This window comes from Diaphorina citri, unplaced genomic scaffold (genome assembly GCF_000475195.1).
Source record: "Diaphorina citri unplaced genomic scaffold, Diaci psyllid genome assembly version 1.1 scaffold17, whole genome shotgun sequence".
Classification (NCBI taxonomy): Eukaryota; Metazoa; Arthropoda; class Insecta; order Hemiptera; family Psyllidae; genus Diaphorina; species Diaphorina citri.
This window is the reverse complement of record NW_007377455.1, coordinates 85,570-107,536: the sequence shown is the minus strand read 5'-3', so window position 1 is coordinate 107,536 and position 21,967 is coordinate 85,570. Positions and strand designations below refer to the sequence as shown.

The 21,967-nt window shown below is 36.8% G+C and overlaps 1 protein-coding gene and 1 long non-coding RNA gene across 5 annotated transcripts in view; one reads left to right on the top strand and one right to left on the bottom strand.

The window, feature by feature from the left end:
- The window catches only part of LOC103507603 (serine/threonine-protein kinase minibrain), a 22,231-nt gene extending 1,915 nt beyond the window's left edge, over window positions 1-20,316 (top strand). For 2 of the 4 annotated variants that reach the window (XM_026822431.1, XM_026822426.1), the window contains exons 2-11: window positions 1,025-1,329; window positions 5,435-5,613; window positions 11,325-11,661; window positions 11,970-12,256; window positions 14,980-15,126; window positions 15,494-15,640; window positions 16,159-16,269; window positions 16,826-16,937; window positions 17,324-17,437; window positions 18,757-20,316. In XM_026822431.1, the coding sequence (XP_026678232.1) occupies window positions 1,182-1,329; window positions 5,435-5,613; window positions 11,325-11,661; window positions 11,970-12,256; window positions 14,980-15,126; window positions 15,494-15,640; window positions 16,159-16,269; window positions 16,826-16,937; window positions 17,324-17,437; window positions 18,757-19,127 (1,953 nt within the window). In that variant the 5' untranslated portion in view covers window positions 1,025-1,181 and the 3' untranslated portion in view covers window positions 19,128-20,316. Of the gene's footprint in view, window positions 1-989; window positions 1,330-5,434; window positions 5,614-11,324; window positions 11,662-11,969; window positions 12,257-14,979; window positions 15,127-15,493; window positions 15,641-16,158; window positions 16,270-16,825; window positions 16,938-17,323; window positions 17,438-17,810; window positions 17,876-18,756 lie in introns of all 4 variants that reach the window. The other 2 variants (XM_008472106.3, XM_008472098.3) reach the window with 2 other exon arrangements.
- Window positions 12,396-19,498, bottom strand: LOC113466767. The gene is made up of 2 exons (XR_003391067.1): window positions 19,433-19,498; window positions 12,396-12,731 (listed from the first exon to the last, which is right to left on the bottom strand). It is a non-coding gene; the product is annotated as an uncharacterized LOC113466767 (long non-coding RNA).
- Window positions 20,317-21,967: the final 1,651 nt, after the last annotated feature.

Here is a 21,967-nt window from a genome sequence, read left to right as displayed (position 1 = left end):
CGAATTTCCCGCCAACTTTACACGCAAAAAGTCCGACGATGTCCTACGATGGCCCTGTTCATAACCACGGCCTCAAGGGTATTCTTCTTGCTGTTAAGTAAAAGGTCTTGAACTTTCATGAATGCTGTTTTACCCATTGCTATCCTGCTACTTATTTCCATTGTACAGCTTCCATTCAAATATATTTTCCCGCCCAAATACTTGAAATTTTCTACTTGTTCCAGACTTTCTCCTTCTAATTTCATATTCATTCTTTCTTCTTCTTCTTCTCATAATCCAACCCACAATCCACTCATAATCCAAATATAGAATACTTAAATCTTTTTTCTAATAAATTTTTTTAACTTTATTATTTTCCTGTTTTACCAACTTTACTTTTGTTTTACCTACATTGATTTTCATTCTGTATCTTATTCCCTCTTCATGGATATTTACCAGCATTCTGTGTAACTCTTCTTCTGATTCTGCCAACACTGCCTGATCATCTGCATATCTATTAGGTAATAAATCGGAGTAGGTATATTACCTAAATTAATTCCTCTTTTTAAGGAAGTAAATATGGAAACAATAAAATGTAACACCTTAGCAAACTCTGTGTCAAAGTAAAAATGTATTGATTTATTACATTTGGAATGTAGAGTGCACTCAGTCATGTAGGGATAGTTTCATAGCTTCTGTGAATAAGTATTAACCAGTGGCGGAATTGACAGAGTAAAGGGAAGAAAAAGGCATATAGGTATTGAAATGACAGAATGTGTATACTTAGGGGGCTCTAATAATTCTGTGATATCCACAAAAATTGTGAATAGTTTTTCAGCTTTAAGTCAGTCATGTAGGGATAGTTTCATAGCTTCTGTGAATAAGTATTAACCAGTGGCGGAATTGACAGAGTAAAGAGAAGAAAAAGGCATATAGGTATTGAAATGACAGAATGTGTATACTTAGGGGGCTCTTAATAATTATGTGATATCCACAAAATTTGTGAATAGTTTTTCAGCTTTACAAGAATTAATTTATGATTTAGAAATTTGACTCTGTCATTATTTGACATAGAAAATTGATATGTGTTTATATTGACAATTCTACAAGGAAGATAACTCAACTAACTACCTGGGCAATAATGTTCCAATAGACAGTTTCTTGGAGAACGTGACTTTCTTCAACATCTTCCCTATGATTCCATGGTGCTTTTAGAACCTGATGTGGCACCAGCTTCCATAGGAGCAATGGATAGCTGGGTAGCTACAGTGCATTCTAAAAGGTCAAAGAAATTGGATTCGTGGCAGAAACAAGATCAAATGATTTTCATGGACAATCAAAGAAGGAAATGTGAGTATCCTCCTTAACACACACTTGTTTTCATCGTACTAATAATAGTAAATAAGGTACCTAGGGGATCTAACTGGTACACTTACAGGTTTACATGTTGATGTCCATGATAGGAAATTGGGTATGAATTGGTGAAAACCCGTTTTTCGTCATTTTGTTACCATTTAAGTACCAATAGTAAATAAGGTACCTAGGGGATCTAACTGGTACACTTACAGGTTTACATGTTGATGTCCATGATAGGAAATTGGGTATGAATTGCTGAAAACCCGTTTTCCGTCATTTTGTTATCATTTAAGTACCTAAGTATTATGTAGCTACTTACTTACTTTTAACCTAGACAGGACAAGCAGACTGGATTAAGAGGAACTACCTACATTTGCTTGTGAATAAAGCTCTCTCCTAAAGTCAATCTAGGGATGAGCTTTTTTTTCAATCATGGATTTCTTATTATCTGCTCCACCAATCTTGTTGATCAACAGCTTACTTTGAACTTCATCAGCCTGTGCTATTAAAAACTACGAGCTATACCGTTTTCGGACACACAAGAAACAGATAGTTTCTTATTCTACATAATTACTTCAGTACTCATGTATCCCTTTTGCCATTTAAACATACAGGAATGGAAATTTTCTTCCCATAACATTCCCAACTCAGTGTTCCTACCCTCCGTGTTTGAACGTGACCAAATGAACATAGAAATAGCCAAGCGGAGGTATAACCTATGTATGTTATTTATAACATGTAGGTACATTTATATGTGTTTTCCTATGAGAGATAGGTAGTGTGCGTTCAGTACCTATATGACCACTGAATTTCATCGTCACATTTACGTCTGCCGATCACCGCTGTCTATTTATATCTTATTTTGTACACCACGCTGCCGGTTAGACTGAAGTACATTCGCCTTACGTATTGTGTACTTTTTTCTCTCTCTCGAAATAACCGGCCCAAAAATTGCAATTACCTACACTTGCGTTCTTCTTCCTCTGTATCATTTATTCTTCTTCCCCTTGTTCTATTTGTTAAATTACAATGTACAGATATGAGCATTATTATGAGTTTCTGTAGAAATAAAAATATAAGTTATATGCTTACTTTCTGTGTGAAATGATATGTATTTCTCTTTTCGCTTCTATGCGAAATAATGTAGACTTTTCGCCATCAGCTGATCGAGGAAGATGTGAAATTTTGGCGAGCTCGTGTAAAATTTTATTTTCATGTCCGGGTTATCTATGTTATAAGTTATGTTGCTTATATGAATGTCTTTAAAATCACGAATCTCTTCAGTTCTTGTTTGATACAGATAGCTGAATGGGATCTGTTTATTGCATATCTTCTTACGTAGCTGTTTTTGTTAAGAAAAGGTACTTAGTAGATGCCAAATTAATTAATTTTTGCGTATTTCTTACCCTACGCAGTCCCTTCCCTTTCAATTGGATAGGAGGTCTAGTTAGAGGTTTGACAAAATTTGTATCATTTATATTTAAGTACTTACCCCAAGAAAAACAATGAATTTTAGTGTCTCCCTCAATACAGAATCTGGTGGGTTTCATGACTTTTTACGTTATTTCATACTAGCCGAAATCCTTACCTAAGGCATGGCCGTTCATGTCACTCATCCATTTAGTGGTCTTGCTCGGCGTAGCTCAACAAAAACGAACCGTAAAATAGCCTATAACCTTCACGGGAGTGCAAGAAATAAGTTGGCAAAGTTTCATAGCAATCGGATGAGCGGTTTGGCCAGGCATAAAGTTCGAACACACAAACAAACATTCATTTTTATAGATTAGACTAGCCAAAATCCGTCGCTTCGCTCCGAATTTCTGCTAGTAAATCCCTAAGGCATGGCCGTTCATGTTCATGTCAGGCATAAAGTTCGAACAAACACACACACACAAACTAATATTCATTTTTATATATTAGATAGAGCTTTTTTCCGGCGAACAATTCCAGACACATGTATTTCCTTCGTGATCCTTTTTTTTTATTCTGACAAATTCTCAGGAATTTCTCCTCCTCTGACATCCAAGAAAACCAATCTCCACTTTTCATTGAATTTAAGTATAATACGAAGTATAATATTCCATTTCCCTTGTTTTTCGTTATTATTTGACCTCTTCGTGTTCTCGAGGGAGTTCTCTCATACAGAGACTCGGAAGCGAATGTTATCCTTCGTTATTATGTTGCTCGATCTGCAGTCTCCAATACTACAAATTCTCTCGTTTTAAATTACGTGTTCTCGGTTTAGTCCATCTTATTTACGAACTCCGTCTTCTTAGTCTTCACTCCGCTTTCCTCTCTTATTCCAAGTAGACTTCGTCCTGTCCTTTAAAAAAGGAATTTTAATTGTGTTAAGTATGACTGCTTGTCACAAATGTCGTTCCCCGCTTATACACATCGCTAAATATCATTGACTTGGACTCGAACTACCAACCTCCAGATTCAAAGCTCACCGTGCTAACCATTTTATCACTGAGGTTGGTGTCTCCATTTTTTCCTTAAGCATTCTCTGATTTCCGTATATCTTTCAAAGGAACATACGTAGTAAGGTACCCATGAGTACAGTCTGCAATCGCAAATTACGTACTAGGAAAGGACAAAGATGTTCCAGACCCCAGTGGCTCAACAATGTTCATCACTATTCCTTGCTCCAATAATGAAATTACTGAAGAGATGCCGAAACGTATCTCTTTTTGTAAAAATAATTAAGTAGGTACCTATATCTTATTTCAAGTATATGTACACCCGTGCGTTCCATCTGTTTGAAGTATTTCAATTTCACCTACATTATCATCATTAAAACTGACGTGACTTAAACCCAGCCACAGGGTGAAGAAAAACAAAGGTTTCCGACTTACATTTGGTTCGTGATTTGGTAATCTTAAAGATGCATCCTCACTATTTTGGTATACATTTTTTTGCACTAGAATAATCTAAGTAATTACTTACTTACCTATTGAAATTAATGTCAAAAGCATTTGTTAGCTCTTCGTTTCACCTCGCCATTCAGATGTCCACACCTGATGGTTATCCTATGGACTGCGAAATGGGGCATTATAGTTTGAAAAGTTCTATTTTTGAAGAATTCATCCCGAGTGTGTTATAAATTTGGTTTAGTTTGAGTTGAATGTTTATTTAATAAAGACTCGGGGATGAAATTCTCGTCCTAATCTCTGTCGAACGGCGAAAGGCACGGACGTTTTGGTTTGAAGGAAATTAGCTTTCAATATTTGCCGAGAATTTTATTTTTTCGAAATTCGGATACACACGCAATAAAGTTTGGACTTTCAGGAAGCTGTGTATATTTGTTTTCTAAAATTTATTGTATATTAATTCTTTATGTTATAATAAAATTTATAAAAAGAGGCAGTCTTTTCCACCCAACCCCAAATGAAACCTAACGTCATGGAAATTTTCGTGTCGGTTTTTTTCTCTGACTCATAAAACACAAGTTACTTACGATCTTTTAGATGAGTTTTCTTTATAAAATTAGAACGCTTCTTCAAATGATGCATGGTCGAGCATTGAGTTAATATCCAGAATAAATTGATTTCTATGCTGTTGGAAATGGAATTGATAAGGTCTAGTCAAAACAGTTTCGTTTTCCAGGGGTTTCTTTCGTTATTTTTGCTCAGCATTAATATTAAAATATTAGTAGGGGAGAAATGGTGCAACCTTGTCGGACTCCTTTTAGAATGGAGAGTACCTACTTCCTAGACAACTAGCCATCATATAATATGTACTTGAGAACAATGTTCATCACTATTCCTTGCTCCAATAATGAAATTACTGAAGAGATGCCGAAACGTATCTCTTTTTGTAAAAATAATTAAGTAGGTACCTTCCGGGTAAAAATCGGGAAATCCGTATTTTTTCACCATTTTGCTAGTTTGTACCGTATATGCCGAAAAAAAAGTTGGCAACCCTATTGAGAAACCATATTTTTTTTTTACTTAATGCCATCTAAAGTACACGGTTTTACTTACTTAACTTGAAATCTCTCTTGTTGTTGTAGTTTTTGTTTGGGTCAAATCTTCTAACTAACTTTTGAACCACTTGTTTTCACATGTCATTAATAATTTTGTGGTTTTATTTTTTCCAGCGGGTGAGGCAGTATCCCACGCCCCCCTGTACGGTCGCCTAGTAGCTGAAGAGCCTTCATGCCCTGGAGATATTCTGGCCATGCAGGCCAGAATTCCGCTACAATTTCGAGACCCCGCAACGGCCCCTTTGAGAAAGCTGTCCGTAGATCTGATCAAAACGTACAAACACATTAACGAGGTAAGTACTTTCCGCCAAATTGATCAACAGATGGACACATGTGCACTTATGTTTACATCTGGATGACAACAAACAAAATGAAGATGAAGCGATAACGAGATGTTTATAATTTGAAATGAGCGAATAATAAAAAAAAAAATGGTCATAAATATAAACATTGACATTGAAAAAAGAAGGAAAATATGTTTGACAAATTGACATATTTAGTGTAATAATAATGGAGCTACATATTTACTTATTGTAAACAAATAATTTATAATGATCATAATAAGTACAAGCTTTTCATCATCTCACTGAACAATGGAAAGTGATGAATTGATGATATTCAAATGAGCAGTGTGATATATAAGTATATTGATTAACGTCGATTGATACATCTGTTGAAGGATTGCCCCTTGAGATAGCCAGAGGTCTCATCTTTCGTGAAATGATTATTTCTTTCATTTGCTCAACACTTGGTAAACCCAAGTTTCCTCAAAAAGTTTTGCAATTCCTTGAATAATCAAGTCTTCAACCATATACGACCTTCGTTCTAGATTTCTCCCTCACAACTTATTCGTGTGCAGTTCGTATTTTCTATTCTCAAAGAGATCTCTCGTTTCGGATCGGCTTTTTTTCCCTCGTGTTTCATTTTATGTTTTTTCTTGGAAAATCCCTGTGTTCATCGAATTCTTTTGCTTATATTTTCACCAAACTCGGGATGAGAAATCGGAGCTGTCTTGTTAGTCTTGACTCTTCAGGACCTCGTACTTTGATATGTTTTCATTTTTTTCCTTCAGTCCCTCCCTACTTCCCTCTCCCTCTCTCTTTCTCTCTCCCTCTTCCTCTCCCTCTCCCTCTCTTTCTCCCCCTCCCCCGCTCTCTCTTTTTTTTCTTTCCTTGGGGTGTAGGAAGAGCTGGTTGATATGCTGTCAAATAGATATGGTCTTTAAAGTTTAAATTACCTAGTTACATGAGAGGCAGACAACCAAGTTATTCTTATGTACTCTATTCACTGATACAGTTGTCAGAGATCATGCATTCACAATGTCACTGATTGATTACCAGTTAGTTAGTATTTTCTCTGCAGTTGCCTCCTTTGTAGACCGAAGAGTTTATTTACAAATCAGAGCTACATTTCTCGTCTATGAAAATCTCGTCTCGTCACATAACTTGCTTGGGATTTTTCCGTCTGTCGCTTTTCACTTTTTTTTTTCTTCGTTTTTCTTTACTTTTTCTTTTGTATTCTTGGGGAAAAGCTCCTTGTAATCCTCTTATCTCATCTATTGCATTTTACTTATCCTTTTAACTCAGTGCCGGAGGTTTTTCGTCGCTAAATGATGGAGGAGCTTGTCTGATGAGTAGGAAGTTGGGAAGGGGCAGGGTGAAATATCACAAACATAAAGGTGTCAGAGCTACATTTCTCGTCTATGAAAATCTCGTCTCGTCACATAACTTGCTTGGGATTTTTCCGTCTGTCGCTTTTCACTTTTTTTTTTCTTCGTTTTTCTTTACTTTTTCTTTTGTATTCTTGGGGAAAAGCTCCTTGTAATCCTCTTATCTCATCTATTGCATTTTACTTATCCTTTTAACTCAGTGCCGGAGGTTTTTCGTCGCTAAATGATGGAGGAGCTTGTCTGATGAGTAGGAAGCTGGGAAGGGGCAGGGTCAAATATCACAAACATAAAGGTGCGAAATGTTCTCCTTATTGCCAATATCAGAGGCTTTACTATCATAGAAAATCCCTTTACATCTACCATTCTATTCAAGAAGTAGATGTAATGTGGAATAAGGAGGAATGAGGAAACGATTCTCCTCCTCTTTAGACACGTTATTGCATCTTAAGAAAAACTTGAACGTAAAGAAATGTAAATCTGGCGAAAGAAATTGCAAATGAGCTTTGCGTAAAAAAACAATATGTTTGGTACCTACTTACTTCGTATGAATGAATTGAATGAAATAGAAAAGTCTACGAAAAAGTTCCCCGAAGTTATTACCTACTAACCTGTTTGAGATCCTGAATTTTAACGTTACCTGACATTGACGTGTATAATAATAATATTGAAGTTTATTTTATACCACATAAACAATAAAATGTTCTTTCAAAAATCGTCTGGTTAAAACTTCAGATTCGTTTTGTTTTGGTAGAGGAGATTTTGGACAGGAGTAGTTAGGTAATTTTGGATACCGATTTAATGATGCTATTGAAAGAATAATATATGCAAAAATGCAAACATCTCATATTCCTGGTAAATATCTGCTCTGTATGTTGCCTAAGGTAGTACATTAGATGGCATCGGGTCAAATCTTAAAGACAGAAAAAAGCAATTTTTATATCAAACGAACACAGGTAATAATCCTAATATAAAAATGCTCTTGTATATGAACTTTCAGTAAGTAATGCTTATTTGCAAGATGAAAATAGTATTCAAAGAGAGCTATTTTTTTTACTCTCAATTTTTCCGATTATTCACAACCGCTTTTTTAGGAGCAATACTTTTAAATAGTGATCAAAATATGAGCATAAAAGGAACTATTGAGAAAATTGTTGTTGAATAGAAAAGGTTCTGTCCAGAAATAAAGTGAAAGAATTTTCAATTCCCACAAGAGAGAATATTGAAAGTTGGGAGTTGTGATAAACACACAGCTTGTGAGAATCCTAGGGGCTTGAGACAAAAGTTTACTTTCCAAGAGAGGCAAGTTCCTCTCTATTTGCATTTTTGAACTTTTGCTGAAAATATTTTCCGAATGGAATAGTTGAGAGCAAAGGATATTGAAATATTCTGTTCAAATAAAAAGAAGTTAACAATATTTAAATATTCTATTCAAATCAGGACGGGTGGAATTGTTTTCTTCAGATAGTAAAAAGTATGAACATTGAAATTTTATTAAGACTGAAACAAAGTGCTGCTCCCGATTGATGCATAATTATTAGCTTATTATTATTATTATTATTATTATTATTATGAAGTTACAACGCGACGACTGGTTAGCTGTCGATTTATTATCGACTTAGTTACGGGTTCCTCAATAAAGACATAATTCAAAGGGAAAAAGTATCAACATCCTCAGTCTATAATTACGGAGTACAGGCAACTCTCTAATCCATCCTGCAAGATATTCTAAAATTACATTTTTCAATTACTTAACATTTCTTGGTAGAAGAAGAAAGCAATTGCCTAGTTTACTTCAGTTCTTCGAATTTAAAAAGGGACCTACTTAAAAAAAAAAATGCCTATTTTTTTTCAGTTTTTCGAATTTAAAAAGGGAATACTAAAAAAAAAAAAAAAAAAAAAAAAAAAAAAAAAATGGTCAACGAACTCTCTAAAGAAAAAGATAATAAATATTGCTTTTTCGTGAACAGGATTTTTCTCATCCTCAAAGTTTACAAAGTAGCAAATCAAGTGACCTCAAGGTTATGCGGGTACTTATCACTAATTTCGCCTCCTTTGTCATTTCGTGCTCCCACTACATCTCTTTTCACATCTTCTTTCTCCTCTAATTTTCTCTCCCTATCTCTTTTTTCTTCGTTTTTAGCCCGTCCTTCCTTTAATATTACGATAGTAATAAAAAAAAAGGTATAAGGGACGGGATATTGTATTCGCTTCGGTGTCTGATCTTGAAATTTGTCGCGACGACCTATGAACTCAAAGCGAGAAAGTTTTCGATAAACACTTCAGTCGATAATTTAAGACCGGTTTTAGCGTCACCTATGTTAAGCTACGCCGAGCAAGGCCAATAAATGGATGAGTGACTTAAATATTAAAAAGGAATAAATGGAGAACGGGCCCTAGTCTTGATTTTAAATCATTACTTACATGAAAGTAAAATCAAAAAAATCAATTCAATAATAATAATAAACTGAATATAAAACAAATTAGGTAGATACATAGGTATTTTCTTTAACCATGATGGAATAAACTACGGGCTAAAAAATTCCCGGAGGGACGGGCCCAGCTTGTTCTCTCTCTCTCCTCCCTTTCCACCTATTCATTTTCACTCTTCTGTCAACATCAAAGGCGATTGCCATTCTCAAGTACTTTTCACTTTTTCAAAGCGTGAGCGTGAATCATCCTGGTTTGATTTCTATCATGAAAAAGTATCTACGAAATACTACTATCACCGTACTTTTTACTAGCAAAGTTCTTGAATGGGAATAAAATTCCTGTCGTGTACTCTTACTTTATTCTCACAAGATTTAAGATATTTCCTACTACCTAAAGGGTGCCCACACCCCATTGTAGGTAGTCTTTTTGTGACAATGTAGACACGGAAAAGATTTTTTTTTTTTTTTTTTGTAGTGATCTTGATTTCAGTGATCTTGAATGTAACCGTGAGATGGAAATATTCTATCAGGAATCTTTGTTTGTCCAAGTAACACGCGGTATTACCTAGAAAATAATTAATATAAACTTATTATGGATCTTTCTTTGTTTTGAGGAATAAAAAAGTACTTCAACCACAAAATAATTTTCAACTTAGAAAATAGACTTAAAGAAACACAGAAGTTTATCAAAAATTTTAGTAGGTTTTTGACCCACGATTTCTTCTTCTTAATGAGAAGTCTGTTGCCATACTCAAAGTGGACTGCTGAATATTTGTATCCATACAGGGTGTTCTGGTATTCTAGTGTACATTATAACCTCGGTAATATTGAAGACGTTTAAACACTCCTTTGCTCTCATGCAACAGAACGGATGACTATTTCTAAAATGACGGAATTTCTGCTTGATAAGGCTTAGTTACTTAAATATTTCGACTTTCGACCTTTTGTCATTCAACAAATAATTATGTTTCATGTATTGACTTCGGGTTTACCCTGTATTGCCTTTGCTCTCATGCAACAGAACGGATGACTATTTCTAAAATGACGGAATTTCTGCTTGATAAGGCTTAGTTACTTAAATATTTCGACCTTTTGTCATTCAACAAATAATTATGTTTCATGTATTGACTTCGGGTTTACCCTGTATTCACAGAAGTAAATTACACATTTGAATTACAGACGAAATCTCCGTGCATTTTCAATTTAAAGGTACCTCTACACGAGACGATTCCAAACGGTGCACGGTGTAACAAAATCGGCTGTACTTTTAAGCTGTGTCCACACATAGTCGATCGGTCGTCGATCGATGTCGACTGAACCGTCCACACTGCCTCGACAACATAGATTCACCTCGTCGATCAACGGCCTTTCGACTATGTTTGGACACACCTTAACAAAATCTGCTATTAAAGGTACCTCTACACGAGACGATTCCAAACGGTGCACGGTGTAACAAAATCGGCTGTACTTTTAAGCTGTGTCCACACATAGTCGACTGAACCGTCCACACTGCCTCGACAACATAGATTCACCTCGGGACACACCTTAACAAAATCTGCTATACTTTTAGGGACTTCTTGTAGTGCGCTATCCGTTTCGGATGCTGGCAAGTTTGACTGTTCACAGCTATGCGGAAGAGTTCAGCCGATGTTTTGCCTATCCATTTCCTAAGGTTGTGTAGCCATTGACTTAATAGGCCTAAATATAGGTCCGCTGAATACATGAGGGACTTCTTGTAGTGCGCTATCCGTTTCGGATGTTGGCGACCAGCCTGGCAAGTTTGACTGTTCACAGCTATGCGGAAGAGTTCAGCTGATGTTTTGCCTATCCATTTCCTAAGGTTGTGTAGCCATTGATTTAATAGGCCTAAATATAGGTCCGCTGAATACATTTTCCCCTGTTTCAGGTGTACTACGCGAAGAAGAAACGACGCGCTCAGCAAAGTCAAGGCGAAGATTCCTCTCACAAGAAAGAAAAGAAGTTGTACAACGAGGGCTACGACGATGATAATCACGATTATATTATCCAACATGGCGAGAAATTCTTGGACCGATATGAAATCGACTCTCTCATTGGAAAGGGTTCGTTCGGTCAGGTAGTTAAGGCGTTCGATCTCGAGGAGCAGTGTCATGTGGCGATCAAGATTATCAAGAACAAGAAGCCGTTTTTGAACCAGGCCCAAATCGAGGTGAAACTCCTCGAAATAATGAACAAAGCGGATGTGAATAATACGTACTACATAGGTGAGTGTGGGATTTGTGTAGGATTTAGTATTTTCTAAATGCCTGATTCAAGAGAAAAGAAAGTGAATTTACTCTAAAAATTCTGAATTATTTGTAGTGAAGCTGAAAGCCTCTCCACAAATGACTGTAAAACTCCTTATCTCGGGATTAAAATTTATAAACTAGGTATTAATCCCCAGGCCAAGTCTGCAGCATCTCCCAGAAGTGCTGGAACGTTCACTATTCTGAAAATTTATTTGGACTTGTCACTGTTCTCAAACTAACGTTCACTGTTCCCAAACTAACTTTCTCTGTTCTCTTGGTTTCAGTCCGACTGAAGCGTCACTTCATGTGGCGTAACCACCTCTGTCTGGTGTTCGAGCTGCTCTCGTACAACCTGTACGATCTTCTGCGGAACACCAACTTCCGAGGCGTCTCTCTCAATCTGACGAGGAAATTCTCGCAGCAGCTCTGCACGGCGCTACTCTTCCTGTCCACCCCGGAGCTGAACATCATTCATTGCGATCTCAAACCGGAAAACATTCTGCTCTGCAATCCGAAACGATCCGCGATCAAGATCGTCGACTTTGGGTCGTCGTGTCAGCTTGGACAACGGGTAAGTAGGCTGTTCTATTCTATTTGGTCTTTTGACTACAATACTTGGATGGATCCGGTAACGGAATCCACTTGCGGTCTTACGAGCTGCCAGTATGTGAAGAGATGGATATCCGGTGAGGAAGAGATGGATATCTGGCGAGTGCGCCAATGCACTTTTTGGGTACTTTTACATCGGAATAGGACTCTACCTCGAAAAAAATTGTCATTTGGTTGTGCCCCATTGTTATACACCCGTACTGTGTGCGATGTTTAGGAATGATACTTGAGATTGAGTGAGCACTCGAATGCTAACGAATTCACAACTGTGATCCCCTTGCATTGAGTGCTCATATTGGTCCAAGAGCATCTCCTAATCTTGCTCTAACCATGTTAGTTGAAATGTATAATAATGGATTAGCACACTCATATTGTTTATTGACATTGTGTTCTCTGGAGAACAAATTACTTGGAGACCTATTTACATACTTGGAGACCTATTCAAGTTGTTTTAGCAAAAAACATCCAGGGGAACCTAAAGGACTGGTACGGATTGATTTAGCCCATTAAAAGATATAATAATAAATAGCCTTTCAAAAAAACTCGTATTCACTTGGGCTTTCTTTATTCTAACCAGGCCAAGTTTCTTTGATACTTTGTGTACAGCTTGTCTCAAATCGTAATAACTGGTGTTATCGGTTCTATTTCTCTCAATTTCCTTCATAAAAGTCTTCTTTTTTTCTTCATTCCAGGAGTAGATTTCAACTTCTTTTGATTGCAGATGCTGAATAGTATCTGACATATCCTGAGTTTCTTCACCAAGTTGAATGCGAAGTGGGAGGTGGTCTGAGTGGAGTGGCGTGTCTGTTACTCTCATTTCCTTAATATCTACTGCTGCTTCAATCGACACCCACACTAAGTCCACAACGCTTACTCCCGATGTATCAACAAAAGTAAATTGAGCCGGAATATCTCCATTTATCCTACCATTCAGGACTATCATACCATGATTCTCCATCAGTTCAACAAGTCTTCGCCCCCTGGAATTAACTTTTAAATCTTTCGATAATCGCTCTTCATTGAGTGCTGTTCCGATAAGTATTTCTTCTTCCACAAAGTTCAAATCGGATATTCTTGCGTTGAAGTCTCCACACATTAAGAGTTTTTCTTCCATTCTAACACTTCCTAGAGCATCTTCTATCAATTCCATCACCACTGCATCGTCTAGGCTTGGTTTAAAGTAGAATATTCCCAGAGTCAAATCTTTTAGATTATCCAATGTGTATTTGACGATTATCCAGTATTCTGTCTTCTCTAAACTGTTAGTATAATGGAACAACTTGTTCTAAGCTGACAGTCTACATAAAGCACTACTTATACTCATTCATTCACCCACTGATCGCTCTATCTCCAGAACTTCAATACGTAGAAAGCTGAATTTTGGTAGGAATATTCCCCAAATGTTCTAAATACCTATGCACTAAGAGAGAATTTTGCCGAAATCTAAACCGATTTCGAATTATGATCAATTTTCCGTGAGGACCTCTGGCTACTTCCATACATAATGAAGTAGACAGATTTCAATTCGACAAAGGAAGAAAGCATATTTTTCATGTCATGTGGAGACATGGATGGATGCAAAAGAATAGGAATATTATAACAGAAAAGAATAGATACTTATCTTCAAAACATTGACTAGATAGCAGGGAGAGAGTTTCGTATAATCTCAGTCTAACCATGGCCGCTGGAGCTTTCAAATTTTGTCCGTACGTTTTCAATACTGATCCAATGCTGAAATATGAGGAAATTATAAAAATTAAAATAATAACTTATGGTCTACCACACACCATTAGTTTGTCCAAAAGATATAAGCCTCAAGACCTCTTCTCCTTTCTAGCCTTTTCCTATTAAATATTAATTTTGAGCTTTTTCCCTGTCTAAGCAAAGTGGTTAAAGGCAAAGTCCTGAGAACCGCTTATTCCTTTTCAGCTTTTTCCCAGTGTGGCCCTAAATAGCAAAACTTTGGTCCAGAATAACAGCCGAGCCGAACCTTCTGGAAACAGTTTGAGCATCTTTGGCCGAAATTTAAAGTCCTGAGAGAGGAGAACTGTTTTCAAAGATTTAACCCAAAGTAACGGCCGAACCGTACATTTCTCGAGGTCCGGCCCGCGGACACTTTTGATCGTCATAAACTATCGAAGCTCTCTGCAAAATTTGAGCGACCTGTGGCTTAAGGTAAAGTCCTGAGAGCTGCGGACTCCTCTAGGATCCGGTAACGGAATCCACTTGCGGTCTTACGAGCTGCCAGTATGTGAAGAGATGGATATCCGGTGAGGAAGAGATGGATATCTGGTGAGACGGATTTGTTTACATAAGATAATGAGTTTGTTCTTCAGTATATCAAATATATATTTGCACTTCTTACTTATTCTTAGTCACAATAGGCCTATATTGCTCTTAAGATATTATTTGAAGGAACCATTTTCTGACGAAAATTTCTAATGAAAAAAATACACTGACATATTTAATCCAACTTGATCTCACGCACTGCCAATGCGGTCAGACACAAATTGAATGTGCTTATGTATCAGAAATTGAATATGCTTATGTATCGGAAATTGAATATGCTTATGTATTTTAAAATCCCGAAATTGAATGTGCTTATGTATCAGAAATTGAATATGCTTATGTATCGGAAATTGAATATGCTTATGTATTTTAAAATCCCGTTTTTTTTTCTTTCAGATCTACCAATATATTCAGTCCAGATTTTACCGTTCCCCGGAGGTTCTCCTTGGGATTCCGTACGATCTGGCTATTGACATGTGGAGTTTAGGATGCATATTGGTGGAAATGCATACGGGAGAACCGCTCTTTAGTGGGAGTAATGAGGTAGGTGTGAAAGAAACAAGGCAATATTATGTACGCGTAAATAAAACCCCCACAAAAATACAAATGTGGAAAAACGGCCCATGTTCCTCTCCAAAAATGTCGGCCTGTAAAAGTGGTGAGATCAGAAAAATAAAGTCTGCATTCCCAGTTTTTGGTGTCTGCTGAAAATGCTTAATCTCAATTCCTTCAATCTTTTCTCAATTTCAACTTGGCTAAGTTTTTCCTTTTATTTTAATTTTAATAAATTAAATAATAAAACATTTTTTGCCATAGTGCTCGCGTCACATTACTAGTTCTACTACCGCGTTATTTAGGTCTAAAACGAAAAGAAATCTCATTTCCTCACTTGTGTCCTTCCCTTTTACAGGTAGATCAAATGAACAAGATTGTGGAGGTATTGGGCCTCCCTCCCAAACATCTTCTAGATGGGGCGCACAAGACCCGGAAATACTTTGACAAAATGCCGGACGGCTCGTACATACTCAAGAAGCCCAAAGACGGCCGAAAGCCGAAGGTATTTTTACTTTCCTTATTTTTCACATCTAAACTTCTCTCATGCCTTGGCAGCCAGCTGGCCAGCAATGACATTGTTGGGAAATTTTGGGATGCGAGAGGAAAAATGGTCTAATGGTCAAAGATCCTGACATTTGGAACATGATACATACTTTCCTTATGCACAATTCACCAGGGAAATTGGACTAAAAAAAAAAAAAAAAAATGACTTCCGCTCCTTGCAACCTGCGGGGTCCGGGGGTGGGTTATACCCCAAAGGCGCCCATGTTGATTGGAGAATTTAAGATTCTATAAAAGACGCTATGTTAGACAAAAGGGCCACTGCCTTCCTCACACAAAGGATATCCCTCGCTATTCAGCGGGGGAACTCAGCAGCGGTGATGGGAACCCTGCTTGGTCCTTCCAACTTAGAAGTTTTTTATGCAATATATGTAGTTTTATACCTAGATTCTATAAATCATCTGATGATATTGGAGCAGAAATAACATTTGTTTAATATGATTTATTTTGTTTATGAAGGTGCCGGGTTCGAGGCGATTGCATGACATCCTGGGCGTGGAGAGTGGAGGTCCTGGGGGAAGAAGATTAGGGGAACCAGGACATTCCGTGTCAGACTATCTGAAGTTTAAGGTAAGTTGATTGGGCTACTGGAATAATCTGAGTGCGAAAGATTCGATAGCCTGTGGCTAAAGGTGAGCTTTTTCAAAGATTTAAAATTTCTCGAGGTCCGGCCCGTGGACACTTTTGATCGTCATAAACTATCGAAGCTCTCTGCAAAATTTGAGCGACCTCTGGCTTAAGGTAAAGTCCTGAGAGCTGCGAACTCCTCTTGAACTTTTTCCCGGTATAGCCCCAAAAAGCGCAACTTTGGCCCTGAATAACGACCGAGCCGTACCTTCTGGATAGACTGCCCAGGGACATTATTGATCTACATAATTTATCGAGTCTCTGTGTTGAGTTTGAGCGACTTTGGCCGAAATCTCACGTCCTGAGAAATGCGATCTCTTTTGAGCTCTTTCAAAGATTTACCCTTAAATAGCGGGCGAACCGCGTACATTTCTCGAGGCCCAGCCCGCGGATACTTGATCAGTATAAATTATTATCGAAGGTCTCTTCAAATTTTAAGCGACCTCTGGTTAAAGGACCTGTCGGACATTTTTGATTTACATGAATTTTATTATTTCAGGATCTTATCTTCCGCATGTTGGACTATGACCCGAAGACCAGGATCACACCCTACTATGCGCTCCAGCACAATTTCTTCAAGCGTACGGCTGATGAGAGTACGAACACAGGAGGTACGTAGCATTTTCAAAGCAAAAAAATCTGTCTGTACGTTAATCTGCTACATAGATGGAATAGAATATACCTTGTTTATCCTGCCCAAATAGGACTGAAAAGTCTCTTTAACCTAGCAGTCTAAACAAGTTCTCGTAAAGAAAAGAGAGTTCGTCTCTTTTTTGTCATTCAGGAGGAAACGGCTCGAAAGATTTTGATTAAAGGCCAGATATTCTTTCCCCTGTTTTAAGGATAGCCTGTTTTTTTCTTAATTTTTTTTTTTTTTTTTTTTTTTTTTTCACTTCTTTTTTTCTTCAATAAATCATTTTTAAACCAACGACCTACATACAATTCATTTCTCTGTTAATGATTTTACTCCTCGTCTAATATACGGTCCCCTTTGCAGGTACGTCTGGCCTGGGCTCAATGTCGACCTCTCCCGCCTCGGCTGGAGGTTCTCTACCCCTCCTCTTGTCTTCCCTAGAGGTGCAGCCACCTCCTTCCACTGCCGCAACGTCAGGTAAGTTCCTCAAGGGACCCAAGAATCATAAAAATTTTTTTTTTTTTTTTTTTTTTTTTTTTTACACGTTCATAGAATCTGATTCCTAGCATCCCAAAATCTAACAGATATTGATGATTGTGAAATTTGACCACTCCTGGGGACTTTGGACTCTTATTTCTTCTTAAATCTGTTTCTATGTAGGTACCTCAACTTGTCTTTAAAATAATATTAGATATTAGTTAATGTCAGATAGATTGTGCAATATTGTAGTTATAGCAGCCCGCTCAGGCTATATGAAAAAAAAACCCATCCATCCCTAAAGGAATTCAGCTAAAATGGCCAATCTCTCGAATAAAAACTTCTTCTCTCTTCCTCCCCTGTCAACTCTTAGATAAGCTCCCAGCTCTGGCTGCCCGATGACTAGGACTAAGTCTGGGCTCTGACTCGGTAGTCAATGTAAGTGCCCCTGAGGATTGAAAGGTCATCTGGAGACTTTTCTGGCCTTTTATTTTGCCTGACCATTCTGCATGTTTTTCTTTTCGCGTATTTCTTTACGTCAGCTGTTTACCTTATTTACGAATTTTTTGTCTAACTTATGTGTTTTTTTTTTTTTGGTTTTTATTGAAATGAAATATTTTATTGTTTTTATTATGTACTTAGTAGCTTAGAGGTAACACGATGACCTCGTCATCAAAGGTTTAAGGCCCTGTTGCGAAATGGTGTCATTTCAAGGTGGAAATTTGTAAAAGTTCAGCTTAATATTACGCAAATTCAAACATCTTTGCATGTTCTTTTCGCGTTTTCTTTAGGTTGTTTTGATGTTTTCCACTCTTCCTCATAAGATGTTTACATGTAGTGTGTGTTGCTTGCGTACTATTGAACAGTGTTTTTTAACGCTGGGCCCTGGACAAAGTAGGCGGATTTTTATCCGATATGTTTTGACAGTCGTGTGCAGTAAGGTTTTAAAATTGAATTTTACCTAATTGTGTTTTGACGCTTATTTTCTTTTTTGATAAAATTATTAAAAATAAGGGATTTCAGTTTCGATGGTTTTTTTCATGTATTAAAGTTTCTGTTTATTTTTCCCCAAAATTCTGCACACCAACGCGTTGAATGCTGTAGTTTTAGTTTAAATTTGTCAAATTTCTTTTGTTTTTAAATCTCTCCACACCAATCCCATTCGTTTGGTTGCATTTTCGTGTTCAATGAGGCCATTATATCCGCTCTGGCTATTTGTACCAAGAAAATCGAATACCTAACAATCTTTGGATAACTAGTAAAATTAAGGGGTTGAATAAGCACTCTCCTAATACTTGTTTGTTTTGTTGATTCCTCAGGACTAAACAGACTCCGTGTAGCAGACCCCAGCTCCAGCAATCATCAGAACCATGTCACCGCCATGGACTGTGAACCTCCGTACTATCAGTCCAGTTCCAAACACACCACCTCCCCCTACTACAAAACATCGCATCCTAAACACAACATCCACAACCCTCCCTCCCCGTATTACAAGGCCCACGGTCCCAGTCACCCCTCGTTACTACCGGGGCACTATATCCGCCCTGGCTACAGTCACCCACCCGCTCCTCAGTCCGTGGGTTTCTACCAAGCGGGTTCGAACCCCGGAGCAGGTAAACAACGGCAAGACAGTGAAGATAGTCCTATGGTAAGCGTATGTGTACAACAGAGTCCTGTGGTTACTCATTGACAATAGGAAGCCTGGGCTCCTATGAGAACTCAGGCAGGTGAAGTTAGTTAAATTGTTATACACCCGTACTGTGTGCGATGTTTAGGAATGATACTTGAGATTGAGTGAGCACTCGAATGCTAACGAATTCACAACTGTGATCCCCTTGCATTGAGTGCTCATATTGGTCCAAGAGCATCTCCTAATCTTGCTCTAACCATGTTAGTTGAAATGTAAAATAATGGATTAGCACACTCATGTTGTTTATTGACATTGTGTTCTCTGGAGAACAAATTACTTGGAGACCTATTTACATACTTGGAAACCTATTCAAGTTGTTTCCAATACTAAACCGTTTTCATGCCGAAGTTTCGTTGAAATCTCACACCCTGACTAGTTCATGTAAAATTAGTAGCGAATGGAGAAAAAAGAAGTATTAATGTACTATAAATATTTATATAGAGTGGAGAAAAAGTGCAAGAACGGTCGAATACCTTTAGATAGGGATCTAAATTTTTGGTTATAAGTCGAACATATCAAACAATTTTTGACGGGTCCGAATTTTTGGGCCGGTCCCAGTTTAGACCCTCTCAATAAATTTGTTTTTATGTTGTCATAGCCAAAATTTCAGCTTTTATCTAAAGATCATAACACCGTACGTTCTGGTATCTTTTCATTACTCTTTAATATTTATGACTAAGATTTCTTCGTAAGGGAAGACCATCTGACGAACCGCCACTGGTAGGTTGGTTAATATAACATACCTTTTGCTTTGGGGAAACTGACAACTGAGTACTGGAAACTGACCACTGAGTACTGGAAACTGACCACTGAGTACTAGAAATTGACCACCGATCCAATGGAAACTGGATGGAGGAGTGGCCAATTTTCCAGCAGTCAGTTTCCCAAAATGAAAATATACCTATAGTATTTTAAGCCCCTTTAATTTTCTTCGTGGTTTACACCTTTTTTTTCTGCATTGTAACTTGGGAATTTTGCAAAAAAGTGAACAAGCTTTGACGCAGATTAAAATCCAAGTAAAAAATCTTGAAAAGTTCACTATTACGTACGTAATTCTATCACAGTAACATTTGTTCTAATGATGTATTTATTTAAACCTAGTTTAGAGATAACACTACAAATGCAGTCCTTAATGAGACTCACTGTTGTGCGGACAGTCTCAGTAGGAATACCAACTATCGATAGGTAACGTTTCATTTGTTTTGTAGCAAAGAGTCAAAGGCTTGTGTAAATAGTTAATTTGAAAGCGGACCGAGAGGTATTACAATTTTGGCATTAGAAAAGAACAATTGGAAGCCCAACATTGAGTCATGTTTAAAAGAAAAACTATAACTTGAAGAGCAATTTTAGAATCTCATGTAGGACCGAGTCTTAAAGATCTTAAATGTAAATAGATTTATTTCTTTAGTGATAAAATGAATTTGACTGTGGAACCCTAATTATAATCTATCTCGATTGTTTTGTTTTTCTAAACTGTATTTTTCATGATACAATGTTAATTTTTACTGAAGATTCAACTTGAAAGGTTTGGTAAGCAGGGGAAAAATATGGTGACGTTATAAATACTTTGAAAAGGCTTACCACTTGTATTTATGTAAATGGACATTATTTATATTTAATTTAATTATTTATTTAAAGAAAAGCTGTGTTCAGGCACAATAAACTACATATTTAAATTTTAGCATGTAGGATGCTGGGGTTCACAGGTTTTCTAGGTCTAAAAGAAAATCTTTAATAGTTGAATAAAGTTCTCCTTTTTCGAAGCATTTGATCACAAGCATGATCACAATACTGAATAGTAGAGCCTCAAAGGTTCCTTGACTTTAACCAACAGCTAGTAGCCAGATACTTCTGATTATGAGTGTTTAACCCGTAATATGGGTGTAAATTACCTACAAAGACCGTTTTCCTTGACAGTAGAATAAAATAAATTAAAAGTGGGTCTCAAAATGTCTATGCATATAAAATAAGCATGAGACCATCTAACTGCCAATTCTTGAACTCTACAGGCTGACCAGACATGTGAATACTTTAAAACCTTGTGATAAAAACCAACTGTGATATTTTACAATTAAATGGATTTCACCACTCTGAACACTATACTCCCAGCATCATACATACATCTTGAGAGAGAATAAATTGCTAGATCAATAAAGAAATTGAATTTTCCTTTCTTTTTAATTTTAGCGCACGTTTTATGATTTTATTGTTTTTTAAATACTTTTATTGAATTTGTCATTTTATTATTTATTGTTTTAATTATTTAAAAAACAACTTTCTGCCCTCGTATTTCTGTTTTATTTTTTTATCAGTTGAATGTTTTTATTTTTCCCCGGTAGAGATGCGGTCATATTTAAAATAAACTCGATAATCGTTAAACAAAATATTAAGAGTTGTTCCTATCATGTTATTTGTAATAGATCAACTTCAAACGGGTCTTTGAAAGATATATTTCAAAAATTAAATCGAAAAGCACATTTATTGAATTTTTACTTTTTAAACGTTGTGTTAACGGCCTGTTCTGTGGTGTACACGGTTTTCTTACCTTTTTTAAAGTTTTGGAATGCTCGAAAAGAACATTTTTCTTTTATTGTACTCTTTCCACTTCAATGAAAGTTCATTATGTGGTCTTCTCTTTATTTTATTAATTGTTTGTTTTCGCACCTTTTTTAAACATTTTTCCCTCATCTTCCTTCCTACTTCTACAGTTGTCTGTGTACATCACCCGAAGAGTTTCGTAGAAAATTACTTAATTTTTATTTATTTATAAATTCAACCTTTAAAATCTTTGTTGTGTTCATCATATAAAATTTCTATTTGTTTCTTTTTTTTTTTCAATA